Here is an 18,066-nt window from a genome sequence, read left to right on the forward strand (position 1 = left end):
GTGAAATGTACAAAGGTCGGGAGTTAAAAAATCAAAATACTCAGCCTTTCTGAAGCTAAAAGAAGTGAAGACAAATTTCAAGCCAATATTGAAGGATTCTGTGGGGAAAATATTGAATGAAGCAGGAAGCATCAAAAGAGGATAGAAGGAATACACAGTCAGTATACCAAAAAATGATTGGTTGATATACAACCATTTTGCGAGGTAGGTAGCATATGATCAGCTGTGCTGAAAGCATGAACATTAAAGAAGGCTGCAGAAAATGACGGCATACAAACTGAAATGTATCAACAGATTGATGCAGTGCTAGAAGAGCTCACTTATCTATGCCAAGAAATTTGGAAGACGCTATCTGACCAACCGACTGGAAGAGATCATCCATATTTGTCCCATCCCAAAGAAAGGTCACCCAACAGATGCAGAAACCATTGAACAATATCATTAACATCACATGCAAGTGAAATTTTTCTGAAGATAATTTTTAAATGGTTACAGTAGTACATAGACAAGGAACTGCCAGAAATTTAAACTGTATTCAGAAGAGAATGTGGAATGAAAGATATCATTGCTGACATCAAATGGATCTTGGCTAAAAGCAGAGAATACAAGAAAGTTGCTTACCTATTGGCAAGGAATATTGAAAGTACCATAGAGTGCCAGGAAAATCTGTTTTGGAAGAAGTTCAGCCGGACTGATTCTTAGAAGTGAGGGTAACGAAACTTCATCTCTTGTACTTTGGACGTGATGTCAGGAAGGACCAGTCCCTGGAGAAGGACATCATGCTTAGTAAAGTGGAGGATCCGTGAAAAAGAGGAAGACCCCCAACAAGATGCATTAGCACGGTGACAGCAACAGTGGGCTCATACATAGCAATTGTGAGGGTGGAGCAGGACCAGGAAGTGTTTCATTCATTCACTTGTACACAGAGTCAGAACAACTCGATGGCATCTAACAACCACTACATTCATTATTACCATATTCAGAATTAACTTTCTGGTTCACATGGATCAAGTTTGACCTAAGGAACTGTATGTAATTAAATTATTGTTGGAGGGCCTGCCCATGTGAAATCACAGCCTTAGGTTTAGGTCATTTAGGGTAAATTCTCACTACATGGGGAAATCCTTTCTTTTAGCCTCCCTGATAGTAGAGCATCCATCAGGGATGAGACTCTCACCACTTCACAGAACTGCTCATCGTGTTGGAAGATGGTGCTGAGTCCTACAGTTAGTCCTTAAGCTGAGTTCGGCTCTGGGTCCGTCCTCTAAGTCCATGACGATCCTAGTCCTGTCTTCCCCCATGTGGTGGTCCTTCCCACATTTCATGATGGCTCACTTTTTGTCTGGTCTTTTCCCCTCTAAGGAGAGGGGCCCTACCTGGTCTCCTGAGAGCACCTCAGGTGCCATGGTGACCCCTCGTCATGCTGGCTGTCCATCTCTTGTCAGGTCAGATTATCAGAGTCCTAGAATCACAGCGCTTAGCACTAGGCTGATCTAAGAAACCCTGGATGTATAGGAAGGCCAAGACATTGACCTTGAGGGATAAGGCAGGGGCTCAAGAGAGAGAAGATGCTGGGAGACCAACCTTCCGGGGCTGGGCTGGCCATTGTACTTATCTCAGTCCTAGACCTGAAGGCCCACAGTCCAGTCTCCACTCAGGATAGCCTGAACCCATCAGTGACTTGTAGTCACACAGTGGCCAGCTGGACCTGTATGATCCTCCCCTCCCCTGCTCCCTGTCTAGAACACCATGCTCCTTCTCTGGATTTTAGTATGGACTTTCCATTCCACAAGAAGGGGATAATCTGTGCATTTCCCCATCACAGTACTGACCACACAATATCACGGCACTTTCTCTTCCATGTCTCCCTTGGACTGAGAGCTCTGTGGGAGGAAGGACATTGTCAACCTGAGTTGTCATTTATCCCCAGAGCTATCATAGTAACCACTCCTTCATTGGTACTGATTGAATGAGTGGGAACGATTGAGTGAAGTCTCCATTAGAGGAAATCCTGATTGGTAGGAAAGATAAGGCAAGAAATCCAGCAACAGAGGCCTTGGGTAGCTGATGTGCCCCTCACAGCTCCTACTCCTGGTTCTTGGCCCAGTGGAAGCTGCTAAAAACTGACTACAATATCCCAGTATCCATTCATAGACTTCTACCACCCAGAAGTCATAATAACTAACATTTCATCCCATCAGTCATCACTAATCACCACGTTGCTAATTGTTGTTGTTTGTAAGTGCTGTCTTGTCGGTTCCAACTCAGAGTGACCTTGTATAGAGTTTCCGAGGAGCAGCTGGTGGGCTTGAACCGCCAACCTTGTGGTTAGCAGTCTATTGCTTATCCTATACAATGTGGTGCTGCAGAATAATGCACTGGACTGCGAGGTCGATTTGAACCACTTCCACATATGTGTAGTAGAAATTCTTCAAGGATAAACTGGAGCAAATGGCTGAGGAACAGTATTCTAACACATAACAGCTAAGAATTTTCTAGAATTGAAAAAGAAATGTCAGTTCTCAGTTTGAAAGTACTCACCAAATAATGGGAAAGATTTAAGACAAACAAAAAAAAAGAAAGAAAAATTCCCACTTTGAAGTAACATAGTAAAACTGCAGAAAATCAAGAATAAAGGGAAAGTCTTAAAATTCACCATACACAGATTATCCACTAAAGAGTGAAATTAAATTAGCATATTTCTTATGAGTTTAGGGCAGCCTTTTTGGCCATCCTCAAAGCACTGGTGGAAATTCAATCTATCAGCCTAGAATCCCATAGCCTGCTGAAAACTCTGATTCAAATATGAGAGTAAAATAAAGACATTTCCACAGAAGAGATAGGGACCCAAGCCCAAACCCTTAGCTTCTCAAGCATTTAGGTTAGATGCCCTTAGCTATCCAGAGCTGGTGTCTAACTCCCATAGAAACTGTAGAGGGAGAAGGTATATGACTCTCGTGCTCTTATTGCAATGTAATCCTATTGAAAATGGCATCTGTTGGCCATGGTACTGGGGGTTACATCAAGACAGAGAAGGGAGTTGGTTTCATCCATCTGTGTCTCATTTCCCAGGTATTAAAAACACATGTGAAGGGTTTTCATCGCTCCACAGTATATCTGGGAGAATGGAAATGGATGGAAAGGAGGTGGCAGGGATTCCTGGGCCCAGGGTTTTAGCCCTGCAACTGTGGGGCCCTTGTAAGGGTGAAGTCAGAGGGATGCAGGATGGGCAGTAAATGGAGCCAGACCCTGGGCTCTAGGTTGGGCATGAGAGGCCCCTCTGGGATGGCCCGTCCTAGACTCACTCTCTGTCTTCCAGATTGTGGACAAGAACAACCGCTACAAGTCCATAGACGGGTCAGATGAGACTAAAGCCAACTGGATGAGGTGAGTACTCCTCACTTCGGATTTCCCAGGAGTCTCGCCCCACCTCTGAAAAGGGGGCCAAAGGAGCGTGTTGGGCCATGAGGTCTCCAGTGGTGGAGCCCCTGAAGGCTCTGGGACTACATCATTCTGGGGCCTCCTATTCCCCAGACTCCCATTAGGGGGCTTCGGAGGAGGGTCCCAGGGGGCTGTACCCTTGTCCATGTGTCTGGAGTATTCCAGGACTTTCTCACAGGCCAGGACTCTGGCTGCAGTTGTGGAGGGTTCACCACAGTCCAGCAGTTACTGAAATGGTCCCCATGAGTAGGCTGCTTCCGGCACAGTCCGGAGTAGTCTATTTTGGACAGTGCTGGCTGTCCAGACCTGAATACTTCCAAAAGTCATTTTATCTTGGTCCAGTGGTTGGGAATGAAGCATGTCAGAAAGATCCTTAAAGACTGTTGAGAGGGTCTCCCAGGGGGAGCTGAGCTCTCTGTGTGCCGGCACCCTGCCTGTGACATCTGTGGTAGGTGTGGGGGAGGTCACAATTGCCTCCTTGGTGGCCTCTCCCGGGCACCCAGGACCAGTGATTGGGGTTTTGGATCTGCATGAGGAGAAAGGGGAAGGCCTCAGATGGCTGGGGTCAGGGACACGGTTGCCCCTTGGATTGAGTCCTCTGTCGGTGTTGGCAGTTCCATGGCCCATGAGTGCTGGGACCTGCCAAGTGGGGCAGTGAATCTGCTTGGAAGGGGGGCAGTTAGCGGGTCTTTGCTGTATTGAAACGCTGAGACATTCCCAGCAAATGAAGGGACCATGGCAAGTCTCCTGCCCCCTTCTCTAGTGGCCCACCGTGGCTCATGTGTGCCCCCTCCTGAGAGTCATCATTTTGGGATTAGTCCTCTCATGTGGTTGGGGGGGCTTTTCTCAGTGCCTCAGGAGAAGAGGCACAGGGTACTGAGGGCCCCTGCCTTGTGATGTGTCTGGTCCCAGAACCTAGAACAAGCAAACAGCCCCTCCAGCCCTGTTCTGTTCACCCAGGCTGGCCACACTCCACCCTGAACCAGAAAGGCAGGTCACCACTCTGTGCTGGGCACCCAGGATGGACCACCTGGCCCTTCCAGGACTCACACCTACCACCAAGGAAAACACCTCACAGTGCACTGTGAGGGTCCAGATGAAGGGTGGTTAGGGGGAGCCTCACTGGTACCTTTAGTGGGTCAGGAGTTTGTTGGGGTTACTGTGAGCCAAAGCACAGAACAGGTGTCAAGGCATCATTCAGACAGGCTGTTGGATGGTTGGAGTGGACCAGACCCCAAGTGTGTCCTTTACTTAGTGAACACGCCCAGTCTAGGGTCAGGCTTTTCTGCACTGTCACATTCAAGACTCCAGAGCTTTTATGCTGACTATGTCCCCCCTCCCACCCAGTCTTTGACCTTTCCCCTTGGGACCAAGGCTTTACCAAACCTCAAAGAAGGAGCTTCATGAACTGAATGAATTTAATGGCCATCTGACACTGGAGAGAATCTGGCTTAGCTGAGTTGGAGCGACAGGGTTGGGGATTGAGGGTGGGCAGGCATTGATCTTTTTGAAGCTCTTCATTGTGGTTCTGATGTGCCCTCAGTGTTGAGACCCCCTGCTCTAGTGGCGTCTTTATGCTACAATGGTGAAACTGAGCTCAGAGTCTTATTCAAGATCTCGCAGTCGGTTTTAAAACAAGGCTGAGAGCCTGCAGCTCTGGACTTGTAGTGTTCTTGTCATTTGAGCACAAGGTAGCAGGTGCACTGTGGCTTCCCTGGGCTGGATTCTGCTCCTCTGCCTCGCTAGCTTAGGATCTGTCTTGTTCCTGCTCCCAGCCTCATCCTGGTCCAAGATGGCACCCAGGTCATCACAGCTGGGGGCCTACAGCTCACTGAAGACTCAAGGAGTAGGTTGGGGTTGAGTATGTGGTTTATTGCCTTGGAGATACCTGCCAAGTGAACCATTTTACCTGGAGATGCCCCTCCGGCGGTGGCTGGAGTAAGGGGAAAGCCAGTCTACCCTGGGAATCCTGTTCCCTGGTGAGGATGTTTGTTCAGCTCCGTCACAGGTCACAGTCCGCTGTCACTGTGTAGCTCCCGCGGTCAGAGCCTGGGGCCTGGGTCTGGTCGAATGGAGTCAACCAGTTTCTTTACGAAGTAGGAAAGTGCTGCTGTGGTGGGCTGGGAAGGGAATGGGCGTCATGCTTTGAGCTCCGCCTTGATGGTAGCTGGGTGCTCTTCATTCATTAAAGCACTGGTTCTCTTCCAGGGGGCATCTAGAAATGTCTGGAGATATTGCTGGTAGTCATAACTTGGAGGCTGAGGATGAATGCTACTACTGGCTTCTAGTAGGTAGAAGCCAGGGGTGCTGATAAACACTGGACATGACATAGGACAGCCCCTCCAAATAAACACTCATCAGCCCTACAAGCCAATAGTGCCAAGAATCAGAAATTCTGCCTTACGTCCTCCTGACATCTTGGAGGTGACACTGGAGTTACTGTCCTCCTTGGCAGTGATCTGTGGGTTGACCAAGGAGACTCCACTTCTGGTCCCAGGTCTGTCTGAGTCCAAGGCCCACTCCTGATACCGACTCAGACCGAGTAACAGAGTCCTGGCTTTCTCTCCTGTCTTCCAGGCCTGGGAGCCGAGGTGGTGGGGTCGGGTGGGTGCAGTGAAGGCTGAGGGTCTTTGTGCCCTGGTGTCTCACCTTGGTTTTTAGATCCAGGTTTCCCTCTACACCGTGGGATGCCTCTCTTGGGTGGATCTTTGGGAACTTCTGGCACCAGTTAAAGGGTAGATAGAACTGTGGAGGAATTGAGTTCCAAAGCCCAGCAGAGGCTAGGCCAGATGGAAAGAGGGCCGCGCTGTGGCGGGGATGGAGGCCAAGGTCTCATCACGTGGAACTGGTCTCATCACGTGAAACTGGTCTCACTGTGGTGCTCCTGGGCTCCTCACATTTTACGCCTGAGCAGCCCTAAAGCCACAGCAGGTCATTCCAAAAGGAGCTGCCCTGACCAGGGCTCTTGCATTGGAGGGACCTCTCTGCTTTTCTGCGCATGTCCTCAAAAAGAAAAAAGTCAGCCACAAGTTGAGTCTGACTCACAAGGACCCTAGAGGAGAGAGGAGAACTATTAAGCCTTTCCATTCTTACTTAGTAACAGCCCCTCTAGGCTACTGTGGTTGTTATTCCTGGTACAGGTGGGGAGAATGAGCCTGGGGAAGGTTACGTGGGAAGGTTCCATGAGCTCCCCTAAGCCTCAGCTAGTCCGAGGTCAAGGGTGGCCTGTACCCACAGCCCATGCTCCTATCTGTATAAGCCATGTCTCTTCTCCCATCATCCTCTGAGGAGTAGGCAGAAGTGGAAAGGTGTGATGGTGAGCAGGCCACAGGCTAGGGCATCCCAGGTACCTCCTGGCTCCCCCACTGGGGTCCAGCAATTAGGAAGGAGGAGGACCACCCACATTGATGGTCATTTACCCAATTGTGCTTTGTGGGATATTCAACCCAAGGAACGTGGTGCCCCTGACCGAGCGTAAGAGGAAGCCCAAGTTCTCCAAGGAGGAGCTGGACATTCTGGTCACAGAGGTGACCCGTCACGAAGCAGTTCTCTTTGGGAGGGAGACCATGCGACTGTCCCATGCCGACAGGGACAAGATTTGGGAAGGCATAGCTCGGAAAATCACCTCCATCAGCCAGGTCCCCCGTTCCATCAAAGACATTAAGCACAGATGGGATGACATGAAACGGAGGACCAAGGACAAGCTGGCCTGCATGCAGCAGTCTCTGTGGAGCCCTGGGGCTGGGGGCCGGGCCCCCACCATTGTGCTCACGGCCCATGAGAGAGCCATCAAGTCAGCACTGCTCACCGCCCATTCCGGGCACAGCTTCCCAAGGGTAGACCTGGACAGCACCGACAGCCCTTGGACCAGCTGTGAGTATCACCTGACCCTCCCCAGTCAGGGGCTTCTTGTCCCTTGTCCTCTCCCTCTCCTCTGACCCACTCTGCCCATCCTCTCCTGCACCCAACTTGTCTCTCTTCTCCACCCCTTTGTGTCCATTCGTTCTAGACTCTGTATTGAGCTTCCCTGCACCAGGTGCTGGGGGGACAGAGTTGTGTTTGGGAAGCTGCTAGATGCACAGGGATAATACGTCTGTGGGGAGGACAAGGCCCAGGCCGCCCTCACGGGGTGGGAGGTGGGGGGGTTGTTCTCTGTTGTTACCCACATTTGGCTCTGCACACTCCATAGCTGGTCCTGCCTGAGAGGAAGGAATAGTGGGAAGTGGCTTTCCACTCCCTGACAAAGTGGCAGTTGAGCTGAGCAATGAGGCAGAGGAAGAGTTAAGCAGGCCCAGGGCGGCGTGGGGCGCAGGGGCGGGGAGGGGAGAGTGTGCAGGCAGAGAACAGCATGTACGAAGGCCCCTCTCAGGAAGGCGCTTGGCACGTTCCAGGAACAGCAAGAAGCCAGGCAGGGAAGCCGGCAAGGGGGAGGGGGCCAGAGACCAGCTAAGCTGATCCCTCTGGGTTCCTAGTCTCTATTTCCCTACTGAATTTTGCCCTTCCCTCTCCCTGTGTCAGGCTGCCTTCTCCCATTTCTCTTAGCCTTTTCGCCCTTTCTGCTCACCCTAAGTCCCCCCTCTTGCCTTCACCAGCTTAGCTCCCCCTCCCTGTGCACTGCTTCCCACCCCTGGTCTCCCTACCCCCCTGCTTCCTGTGTCTCTCTGGGAAGGGCTTTCAGGGGCTGGGGTGCCAAATTCCTGGGCCTCCCGGAGTGTGGGTCTAGTTGGGGCTCACCAGAAGGGGGTAGTCAAAGTCCTTCTATGCTCTGCACACAATGTTCCAAGGGATGTGGCCCACCAGCTGGCCTGTGTGAGACCCGGAATGAGCAGGAGACCTGGGGAGCCCCTTCCATCCCAGGGCCCCTGACCTTGGGGATTCATCCATTTCCTGTTGGGCTGGAGCTCCCGACAGGTGGTGAATCAGTCAGATAGTCAGAACTGGATAATGGACATGGGACGTGGGGTCCCACTTTCTCATTATCCAGATGAGGAAACAAAGGTCCAGAATTGGAGGTGCCCCAGAGCTAGATTCAGAATCAGGACTTAAGCCCCAGTCTCCCAGCTTCCTATCCATCAATGTTGTCCTAAGTCTCTGAATGGATGCACCTAATTAGGGAAAAAGAGAGGACTCATCACCCAGTGAAGCTCATTCCCTAAACCCTACCCTGCCTACTCTGGAGATAAGGGGTAATGAGCTTGCCAAATGTCACCTGGGCTGGGCAGGGAGCCCAGTGCGGGGTGGGGTGCCCCCTGCCTGCAGGCCCAGCTGGTGGAATGAGGCCCTGGGAGGGAGGGCTTGGCAGTCCCCTTGCCTAGCTTGCTCCTAACCGCATTCTCCTGGCCATGCCCAAGTGGCTTCCCAGACCCCAGGATGGCTGCTGCTCCTCCCAGCAGGGCCACTGAGGCCCTAGGCCCTAGTGAAGAGGGGAGAGAGCAGCCGCCAACAGGAGGGCCCTGCCCTGTCCTTCCATTACTTCCTGGGGGCTGGCTCTGAATATAACTCCACAGATCCAGGCAGGAAGGTGAGATCAGACCTAGGGTCAGTCTGCCCGGCCTTTTAGTCTTGCTGTGGGAGGCAATCCAAAACCTCGATCAAGGGACGACAGTTCAGACTCCCCAGTGCCAGATCTGGGCCCCTCCCTGGGACAAGCTGCAAGGAACACCTCCTCTGCATGTGACTGGGTGACCCTATGTGAGATGTACCTTTCTGGGCAGTCGCCTTGTGGGGACATAGGAGGGTTGCCTGGCTGGTTGCAGAGGTGGCCCTGTTGACTACACCGTCTGGTCTGTCCTAGCATTGTCTCTGTCCCCAACCTTTCTTCTCCATCTCCTCAGGATCTCCCTGTGGTAGACATAGGGACTTAAAGCTGCAGGTTCCAGCAAGGCCACAAGGTGTCCCCAATCAACTCAAAAATGTCCTTGTGGCTGAATGCCACCTGGCTGCTTAGAGAGGGCCTTCTTGCTTGGGACCCTGTTTAGTCTTCTTCATAACCCTGGTATGGGGACAGGTGGGTAGGTAGGTAGATAAAGCAGTTGTTGTTTACTCTGAGATGAAGTGACCTGGCCCAGACTATCAGCTAGAGGCTGGACATGGTGGGGTCTGCAGGTCCCCTGGTCCTGGCTTGTTCTGAGAATGTGGAAGAGGACTGGCCACGACTCACAGTGCCCTTCTCTCCAGGGTCACCTGGCTGGTATCCGTTAGGAAGTTGGGGAGCCGGTTGGGCTTGTTAGGGAGTGTGTGCTGAGCTAGACTGGAGATGGTGGGCCAGGTGGTTGCTAGGGTATTTTTCGGGGATGAGTCTAAGCCCTGGACTTCCCTTCCTCCCTGTTGTAATCGTTTGCCCTTCTTTCTTTCTATCTCTCAAGATGATGAAGATGAGGAGATGCCCGGACCCTCACAGCCCCCTCTGCGGGCACCCCTGCAGCACTCTCCGGAGGAAGAGGCCTGCCCGGCTAGGCCCACCCTGCTCCGCTCATCCTCCTCCTCCGACCAGTCTGAGGCTGTGGATCCCAAGTCGGAGGCCCTGCCCCGGCCCTCACCCCAGGCCCAGGCTGCTCATAGGATCCCTCGGCCCCACGTCAGCCCACCTGATGTGGGCCTTGACTGTCAGCTCCTCCACGCCCACAGCCAGCAGACTGAGGTCTTCCGGGAGTTCTGCCAGGAGCTGGTGGCCGTGCACCGGGACATGGCGAGCAGCATGCACATCATCAGCCAGACCATGGCTGAGCTGACCGGCCGCATCGGTCAGATGTGCCAGACGCTGACGGAGATCCGGGATGGGCTTCAGGCATCTCAGCGGGGCTCAGACGGGGCAGCCCTCCTTGGTTCCACTCCTCCTGTGGAGCCCCCGCCAGCAGAGCCCCCCCAAGCTCCCCCAGAACCAGCCCCTGCACGGACTACCAGGTCTCGGAAGAGAAAGCACAATTTCTAACCAGGCCGGTCCACCCTGGGAGAAAGAGGATGGAGGCAGACTGTCCGGCTTGGAGACAAGCCAGTCTCTTATGTCTGGAACAGGACCCACGACCTTCATAGGATATTCAGGGGACTGTCACCTGCCGCCACAGTGCTGGCGGGTCATTCTGTGCTCTAACAGCACATGTTCAGACCATCTCCCTCATTCGTGGTGGATGCTCAGGATGCTGGATGCTGGATGCTTGCTTGGCCCGGAGGACCCTGCTCCTCCTGGTGTTTCTCCAGCAAGGACCAGAGGAGCACTTGGGGATGCTCTCTGAGTGGAATCCTGCATCCCAGCCTCGGTGCTGCCACATCAGCCTTCCCATCTTGCCCATGCAGCCCTGGTCCTGCTGCTTCTAAAGGGGGGAGTCCTGAGGATGGGCAGGCTGCACTCAGTCCTCCAAGGAGGTGGGCTGTCCTCCCTGGTGCTCCTGCCTTGGCCTCCTGCTTGCCCTCGTGCGTGTGCTCAGCCTCTGTGCTTGCCTGTCCTGGAGAGGGGAGAAGGAAGGGATGCGGTTGGAGGAAGGTGAAGACGGCCTTGCTATCTTAGAGCTAGCACTTCATGCTTGTCCTTGCATATGTAGACGTGAAACTGCAGTGGGTTCTCAGGACAGCCGGAGAGGCAGCCAAGCCAGGTAGTACTATTACTGTTGTTGTTATCATCGTCTGCATTGATGGGTGACTGATTAAACTGCCAGTGAGTGGTGGGCCAGGGCTGGAAGCCCGGACTGTGGATGTTTCCAGCTCTCTTGCCAGAGGCCAGATCTAGAGTGGTGGGAAGCGGGGTGGTCATTGTCCCCCAGCCTCTGCCTCAGCAGGAGACCACAGCAGCGTTTAAGAGATGAGTCCACTTGCCCTGCCCAGGTCTTACCTCCTGTGGCTGGAGGGAAGCAGGACCTCAGTCCCATGAGCCAGAGGCCACCCTTCCTCTGGCATCGATAGAATCCGGAGCCCAGCAGGACTGTGTCCCGTTGCAGCATGTCTTGCCTCTGCTTGCTTGGGCTGCTCATGCTTAAGCTGTACACATCTCTAGCTTCAGGCTTCATGGTGGAACGAGCTGGGCTCGAAGCACTAGAGTGGGAGGTGGGAGGGGCAGGTACAGGTTTAGCTCTGACCTGGGTGCAGCCAGCCATGTTCAGAGGCGGAGACTAGCAGGTATCTCCCATGTCACCTTTCCATCCCCAGAGCCAGAGCATGGGCCAGGAGGACTGCGGGACCCATTGCCCGTCATGGTTTCCCCAGAGTGTCCTGGCCATTCCAGACCAGACATGGCCCCACGTGGGAAGAAAGGAGGGCATCTCCCGTGTCCCCTTGTGCCCTGTGGCTCCATCTTTCCTGCCTGACCTTCTTTGGGAATTTCTGCTCCCCAAAACTGAACACTCCCCTACCCACCAGCCTGATCGATGGCTTAGTTCTCGCCTGGTCTTGCCCTGCCCTTATATGCTGGAATCCAAGATTGCCTTCTGGAGTATTTTTGTTAAGACGGCAATAAAAAGAGACAGATCTTGCACTTGGAACACCCCCAGTCTCCAGGATCTTTCTTTGGTGTGTATGCGCTTTCTTCACTTCCCGTGAGAACCTCAGGGTCCTCCTCCCCCGCCACCCACCCAAGCAGAGGCTAGACAAGTGAGGAGGAGCGTGTTTGGCAGAGCTCTGGTCCCATCCACTCACTGATGCCCAAACTAGGTCCTTGGCGGGAGGGAAGGGAACTGACGAGGCCAGGGAGAACAAGCATCCAACCTGAAAAATCCTTGCATTTTTTTTTTTTTTCATGTCTCATACATCATAAAAGACATGTTACTAAATTATCTTTACTTTCTGGTCCATAAAGGTAAGTTAGGGGTCCTAGGAAATCAGTTTCTGGAGGGAGACCCCAGAGGGTCAAGGGCTGTCCATTTGCCAGTGTACCTTAGAGACCACTCTCAGACTTTTTGGAGGCATCCTTTACACCCAGGGTGTCTGTCATAGGCCAGACCTCACCCACCTAGATCTGAAGCAAAGTAGCTAGAACTCCTGCTTCGGCTCCCCTTGGGGGTTCCTTCAGTGAAGGGGGTAACCCTAACTGACTGCCTGTCACAGGGAGAAGTCCTCCCAGGCAGGACTCCCCAGGTTCTGGCCAGGGATCCCCTTTCTAAAAAGCTCCAACCGACCTTTGGCCTCCTGGAACCCAGGCCATCCTCTGCAGTTCTGGGCAGAACCAGGTGTGCTACCAAAAAGCAAGGCCTTGGAAACCAAAATGGTCCTGTTTCCAGGCGTCTTCAACACCAAAGTCAATGGATTAAGCAAAGACTGGCTGGCCTCTCCCTTGTGTGTACCTGGGGAAGGAAGGGGCCAGGTTGGAAGCAGGAAAATGGAGGTCAGAGCAAAGGGACAGTTGAAGTAAAAAGACTTGTCAACTCAGATGGAAAAGATTTCAGTTTCTTTCCATCAACGTTGTGGAATCGTGGGGCTAGCATGTCAAAGTGGAAGGCGTTTAACGAGAAGTTAACTTCAGCTTAGAGGGGAAGCCCCTCCTAAAGGCTAGAGTCCTCCAGCCATGACAAGACCTAGTGGGATCCTCATCACCATGCCATTGTGTGAGAGGCTGGGTGACCCCCTCATGGGTGGACGTCATGACCCAAAGTTCCTCCCAACCCAGAAACAGAAATGCATATGAAAACAAATCTCTTCTTAGTCTGCCTGTCCCATTCCTGCCTCCCTGACAGGCAGCTTCCTGTCCATCAGAGAATTCCCACAGAGCCGTCATCGTCCTTGCTAACAAAGTGCATGCCTATGGGTTAGAGGTAGACCGATTGTTCTATCTGTTTTTGATTAGATCATTTGATCAGACATGGTAGGTGAGATGTGAGCATTGTCTTGGTGCTTATCTATTTGGTACCCAATGTCAGCAAGGAAATTGGAATCAAATCAGTTTAATGATCATCATGAACATTTCAGCCCAGAAGCCTATCACTGCCATCACCATCCATCCCCTCGATGGTGTCAAAGGTCCCCAACTCGGGGGACTCTGTTTTGAAATGCTCTCAGATGAGCACTAACATTTGCAGAACAGCCCGTGCCAGGATCCCACCTCTCTGGCACACCATGTGTATTCTCAACATTGAGGTCTGTGACCAAGAGCCACAACCAATAGATTTTCATTCCCAGGAAGGCCTTCAGTTCTCAGGGAGGGTTCTTGTATACCTGCAGCCTGGTACTGTTCAGGCATGGCTCCTGATAATGGTGGTGTCATCTAAGGAGACAGGAGGATTCTGGGAGTGGAGCAAGTCATCAGCATCACTGCAAAATACTTAAAAGAGGGAGACTTAATCAGGAAATTGCTAAATGACATGTTGGAGGTTCAAATCCCACCCAGGTGCTCTGTGGACAACCTGGTGATGCACTTTTGTAAAGATTGTTGTTAAGTGCCATTGGGTCGGTTCCAACCCACGACTGTGTATAGGGTTTGCGAGGAGCTGCTGGTAAGTTTGAACTGCAGGGCAGCCAAGAAAACCCCATGGATCTCAGTTCTCTGTAGCACATGAAGTTACCATGTGTTGGAGTAGGCTCAGCAGCAATGGGCTTTTCAGGTGTTGAGATTTCGCTGGTTCCGTGGAGTCCTGGTGTGGCGCTGTGGGTTAATGCACCAGACTGCAAAGCCATTTGAACTGCAAGGTTGGCGGTTTAAGGTCACCAGCTGCTCCTCGGAAACCCTATAGGGTCGCTATGGATCGGAACCGACTCGATGGCACTTAACAACAACATAGAGCTTTACCTCAAAAACTTATGTAGTGTATGCATCATGGGACTAGGTTCTTAGCTTCGCTCAGAGTTGCCATGTATACATAAACACTATATATTTCAGTTGCCACACTTTCAAATAATCAAGTCCAGCAAGATAGTGAACAAACTTTGGTCTGCGGTTGAAGTTGCTTCATGATCGGTGAAAGGCCTCAGAGTTCTTATTCCAAATTTTGCTGCTTCTTTTTGTGCTAGAGAACACAAAGGGGTGGAAAGGGAAATGGACTTGAATCTTTCTAAACCTTTTGACATAGGTACTTTAGAAGTTTCTGTTTTGAATAAGTCTCTGGTTGTAAGTTGGTCCTCCTCTATCTTTGTCACTTAAAATTGAGTGTCAAGGGAAATAGTCCTAGCTTTTAGAGCTTGAAGGCTGTTTAGAATCTGAAACAAGGGAGAAGGGAGAAGACTACTTGATTAGGCTGTGTGATTCAAGTGGTTCTTGAGAGGCAGACTGAATGAACGGTTTGCCTTCTGTATCTAGGAATACAAAAATTGGGCTATACCTTAGTTGTGTTCTGTGCTGACCCCAAGATTGAAATTTTGTGGAGGTGATGAGGATCAGATCCCAGGCTCTTGTTAAATCAGGAACTAGAAAGTCTTTGGCACCTCCAGAAGGAATCTCATACAGAGCAAAGGTAGATTCCTGGAATTGTAGAGCTGAGATTGGGACAGTTACAGGCAGTCCCCAGGTTCCTTAACAAGACTCGTTCCTATCTGTGTCTTTAAGATTGCCTAGGTCAGTCGGAACACGTGCATACAGCTCGAATTTAGCTTCACTTTCCATTCTATAAGGTCGCTATGAGTGAAAATCAACTCAATGGCATTGGGCTTTGTTTTGGGGGGTTTGGAACAAAAAAGGATCCTACATACACAGTGGGTTAAGTGATGGACTGCTAACCACAAGATTGGTAGTTCAAATCCACCAGCTATTCCTTGGGGGAAAGATGAAACTGTCTGCTTCCTTCAAAGTTCACAGCCTTGAAACCTTAAGGAAGAGTTCTACTTTGTCCTCTAGGGTCGTTAGAAATTGGAGTTCGAGTTGACTTGATGGCAGTGGTTTGGTTTTGTTAGGGTTCAGTTTAGTGCAGGAAAAGGCTTGAAATATTTTCAATGCAATGAAGGTGATAGTGAGGAAGAATCTGTTGCAAGTAAGGTTGGCTTCAAGGAGCCCTGGTAGTGCGATGGGTTATACAATGGGCAGCTGGAGTGCATCAAGTGCTCTGCAGAAGAAAGATGAGGATTTCTGCTCCCATAAAGATTTACAGCCTCAGCAACCCTGTGTAGGGTCTCTGAGTCAGAACCAATACCACCACCAAGGGTTGGCTCAAAGCTTTCAAAGTGAGGGCAAATGTATATAAAGATCCAAAAATGGAGTCCTGATGTGGTGCTGTAGGATAAGCACTAGATTGCTAACTGAAAGCTTGGTGGTTCAAACTACCAGCCACTCCTTGGAAATCCTATATAGGGTCAACCGCACTTAACAACAACAACAAAGGGCAAATGGGAGTTGTCCATCAGAAGTTGGTAACCTGGGGGCTGCCTGTCATTTGGAAGGACTGCTCTGACTGGGGTCCTCTGTCCCTCTGCCCTCAGTTCTTCGGTAATAACATCCTGCCTGTGGTTCATGGAGTTGTCTTCACAGCTGAAGGAGGCTGACAACTACAGTGGATGCTCATGAAGACACAGAGGTGTCTAGGCTAAGATCCTGGGCCGAAAGCAAGCTTTAGGGATCTAAGCACCCGAATTACCACAAGATCCTTTTCCTTCTGTCAAAGGGAAAGAGCAAGCAAAGCAAGGGTTTGCTCTCCATACTTCTTATCCTCATTCCTCGTGCCAACAGGGACTGATCCCTGGACCCAAGCGGCCGTCTTTATAAGGCAGAAGCCAACTAGAGCAGGTTCCACAAAGGGTGGCTAGCCGCTTGCTTCTTGATGTTAGATGCCATCGAGTTGATTCGGACTCATACAACCCTATCTAAGCACAACGGAACGAAACCCTTCCTGGTCCTGCGCCATTCTCATACTTGTTCCGTCTGAGCCCATTGTTGCCGCCACTGTCAGTCTATCTTGTTGGGGACCTTCCTCTATTTTGTTGACCCGCCACCCATGGGGTGTCATAAATACAGATTCTGGCTGCTGGTAGTCGCCACTGCTGCCATTGCCACTTTGGTACTGGGATTGATGTTTATGTATTTTTCTCGGTTCTTTTTTCTTTTACTTTGATTGATTGATTGTTTCACAGTACTAATTGTTCATTGAGAGAAACTTTGGAAGGTACCCACAATTATAAAGAAGAAGATCCATTTATAATGGCTCATCACTTAAAACATTGTGTGTTTCCTTTAAGTAGGTCATGAGCCTGCTTTTCAAAGCATTGCTGGCATTGTTGTATAAATAGCTTTCAACTCTATTGTCCTCCCTCTTCATTGTAGCAGCACCTTTTTCCATGTCACCAAAGATTCAGAAAACATTTTCTTTTCCCCTGTGGATATCTGGTATTCTATCAAATGGGCATATCGTCATTCATTTAATCATATCTCTGATGTTAGACAGTTAGGTGTTTTTGCTTTTGCACTATTATAAATAATGATAGATGCAAGAGATTTACATACTGGGTACACATCTTATAATTCTTAATCAATATGATCAATGGATTTCCCAAAGTTGTGCCTGTTTTATTCTGCCCCCTGAACTTTCTCAACACCTGGGCCTGTTCAGAGTATTCTCATTAAAAAAAAAAAAAAAATCTGCAAATGAGACAATATGCTATTTCTTACTAGTGATGTTGGATACTTTGCATGTGTTCATTATCTGTTGGAATTAATCCTGGAATTACTGTTTCTCCTGGATCTCTCCAAATACAGTTCTGTAGGCTATACCAGACACAGACTTTAATTTCATCTCTGGATTTGAGACAAATCAGAGCATAAGGGAAAATGTTTATTTTGACTACAGATTTCTTAGATGTATAACACAGAACCCTAAGACCCCTGATGATTCCTCCTCATCCTTTTGATCTGTTCACCTTTACTTGTTGGCAAATGTTGCATCATCTCACCTTTTGGAAGTGGTTGAGGTGGGTGGATTGAGTGTTGAAAATGGCAGGTGAAGACGGTCTTAGATTCTGAGGGTTGTGACAACTTTAAAAGCTGTCTGGGCATTGCTGTTTGGTGCTTTACCTACCCACATGATAGGAAAAGCACAGGCCTCATTATTCCACCTCCATTATTAGCTGTGTGATCTTAGGCATGTCACTTAACCTCTCTGAGTTCAATGTCCCTTATCATAAAGACAGCTTAGTTAGATGAACCAGTGGTTGTCACCCTTTCATCACCTCTTAGTTCTTTCTTCCCGTGTCCCTATTGGACCCCTTGTTTTGAAAGATTTTGATCTTTGGCATTTGTTAATTGATCTCTTGGGCATCCTTGTGTGGGTTATTGCTGCCAGGCTTTGTTGTTGTTGTTAAGTGCCGTCGAGTCGGTTCCGACCCATAGCGACCCTGTACAGGGTTTCCGAGGGTGTAAATCCTTACGGGAATAGAAAGGTTCATCTTTCTCCCGCGGAGTGGCTGGTAGTTTCGAACCGCTGACCTTAAGGTTCGCAGCCCGATTCGTAACCACTATGCTACCAGAGCTGCCAGGCTTTATGATATAGTAAACACAGTTTAAGACCCCACCCTTACTACCATCAGAGGCCTGCGGTGTCTAGGGACCCCCACAGTTAAAATTGAAGGCTGGATGAGATACTGCTTAACTTTTCTCATCACCTTTATGCCTGGTATTGAGTTTCATAACCGAGGAGTCCCAGGGTGGTACAAATGACTAAAATATTTGACTGCTAACTAGAAGGTTTGATTCCATCCAGAGACACTCAGAAGAAAGGTCTGGCAATC

The 18,066-nt window shown here is 50.3% G+C and overlaps 1 protein-coding gene across 1 annotated transcript in view; it reads left to right on the plus strand.

The window, feature by feature from the left end:
• Window positions 1-18,066, plus strand: part of PRDM11 (PR domain containing 11) — a 54,475-nt gene that overhangs the window by 27,202 nt on the left and 9,207 nt on the right. The window contains exon 4 of the mRNA XM_006865038.1: window positions 3,320-3,387. Coding sequence (XP_006865100.1) covers window positions 3,320-3,387 — 68 coding nt within the window. The remainder of the gene's footprint in view (window positions 1-3,319; window positions 3,388-18,066) is intronic.

The sequence above is a fragment of the Chrysochloris asiatica genome, unplaced genomic scaffold (assembly GCF_000296735.1).
Source record: "Chrysochloris asiatica unplaced genomic scaffold, ChrAsi1.0 scaffold00075, whole genome shotgun sequence".
Classification (NCBI taxonomy): domain Eukaryota; kingdom Metazoa; phylum Chordata; class Mammalia; order Afrosoricida; family Chrysochloridae; genus Chrysochloris; species Chrysochloris asiatica.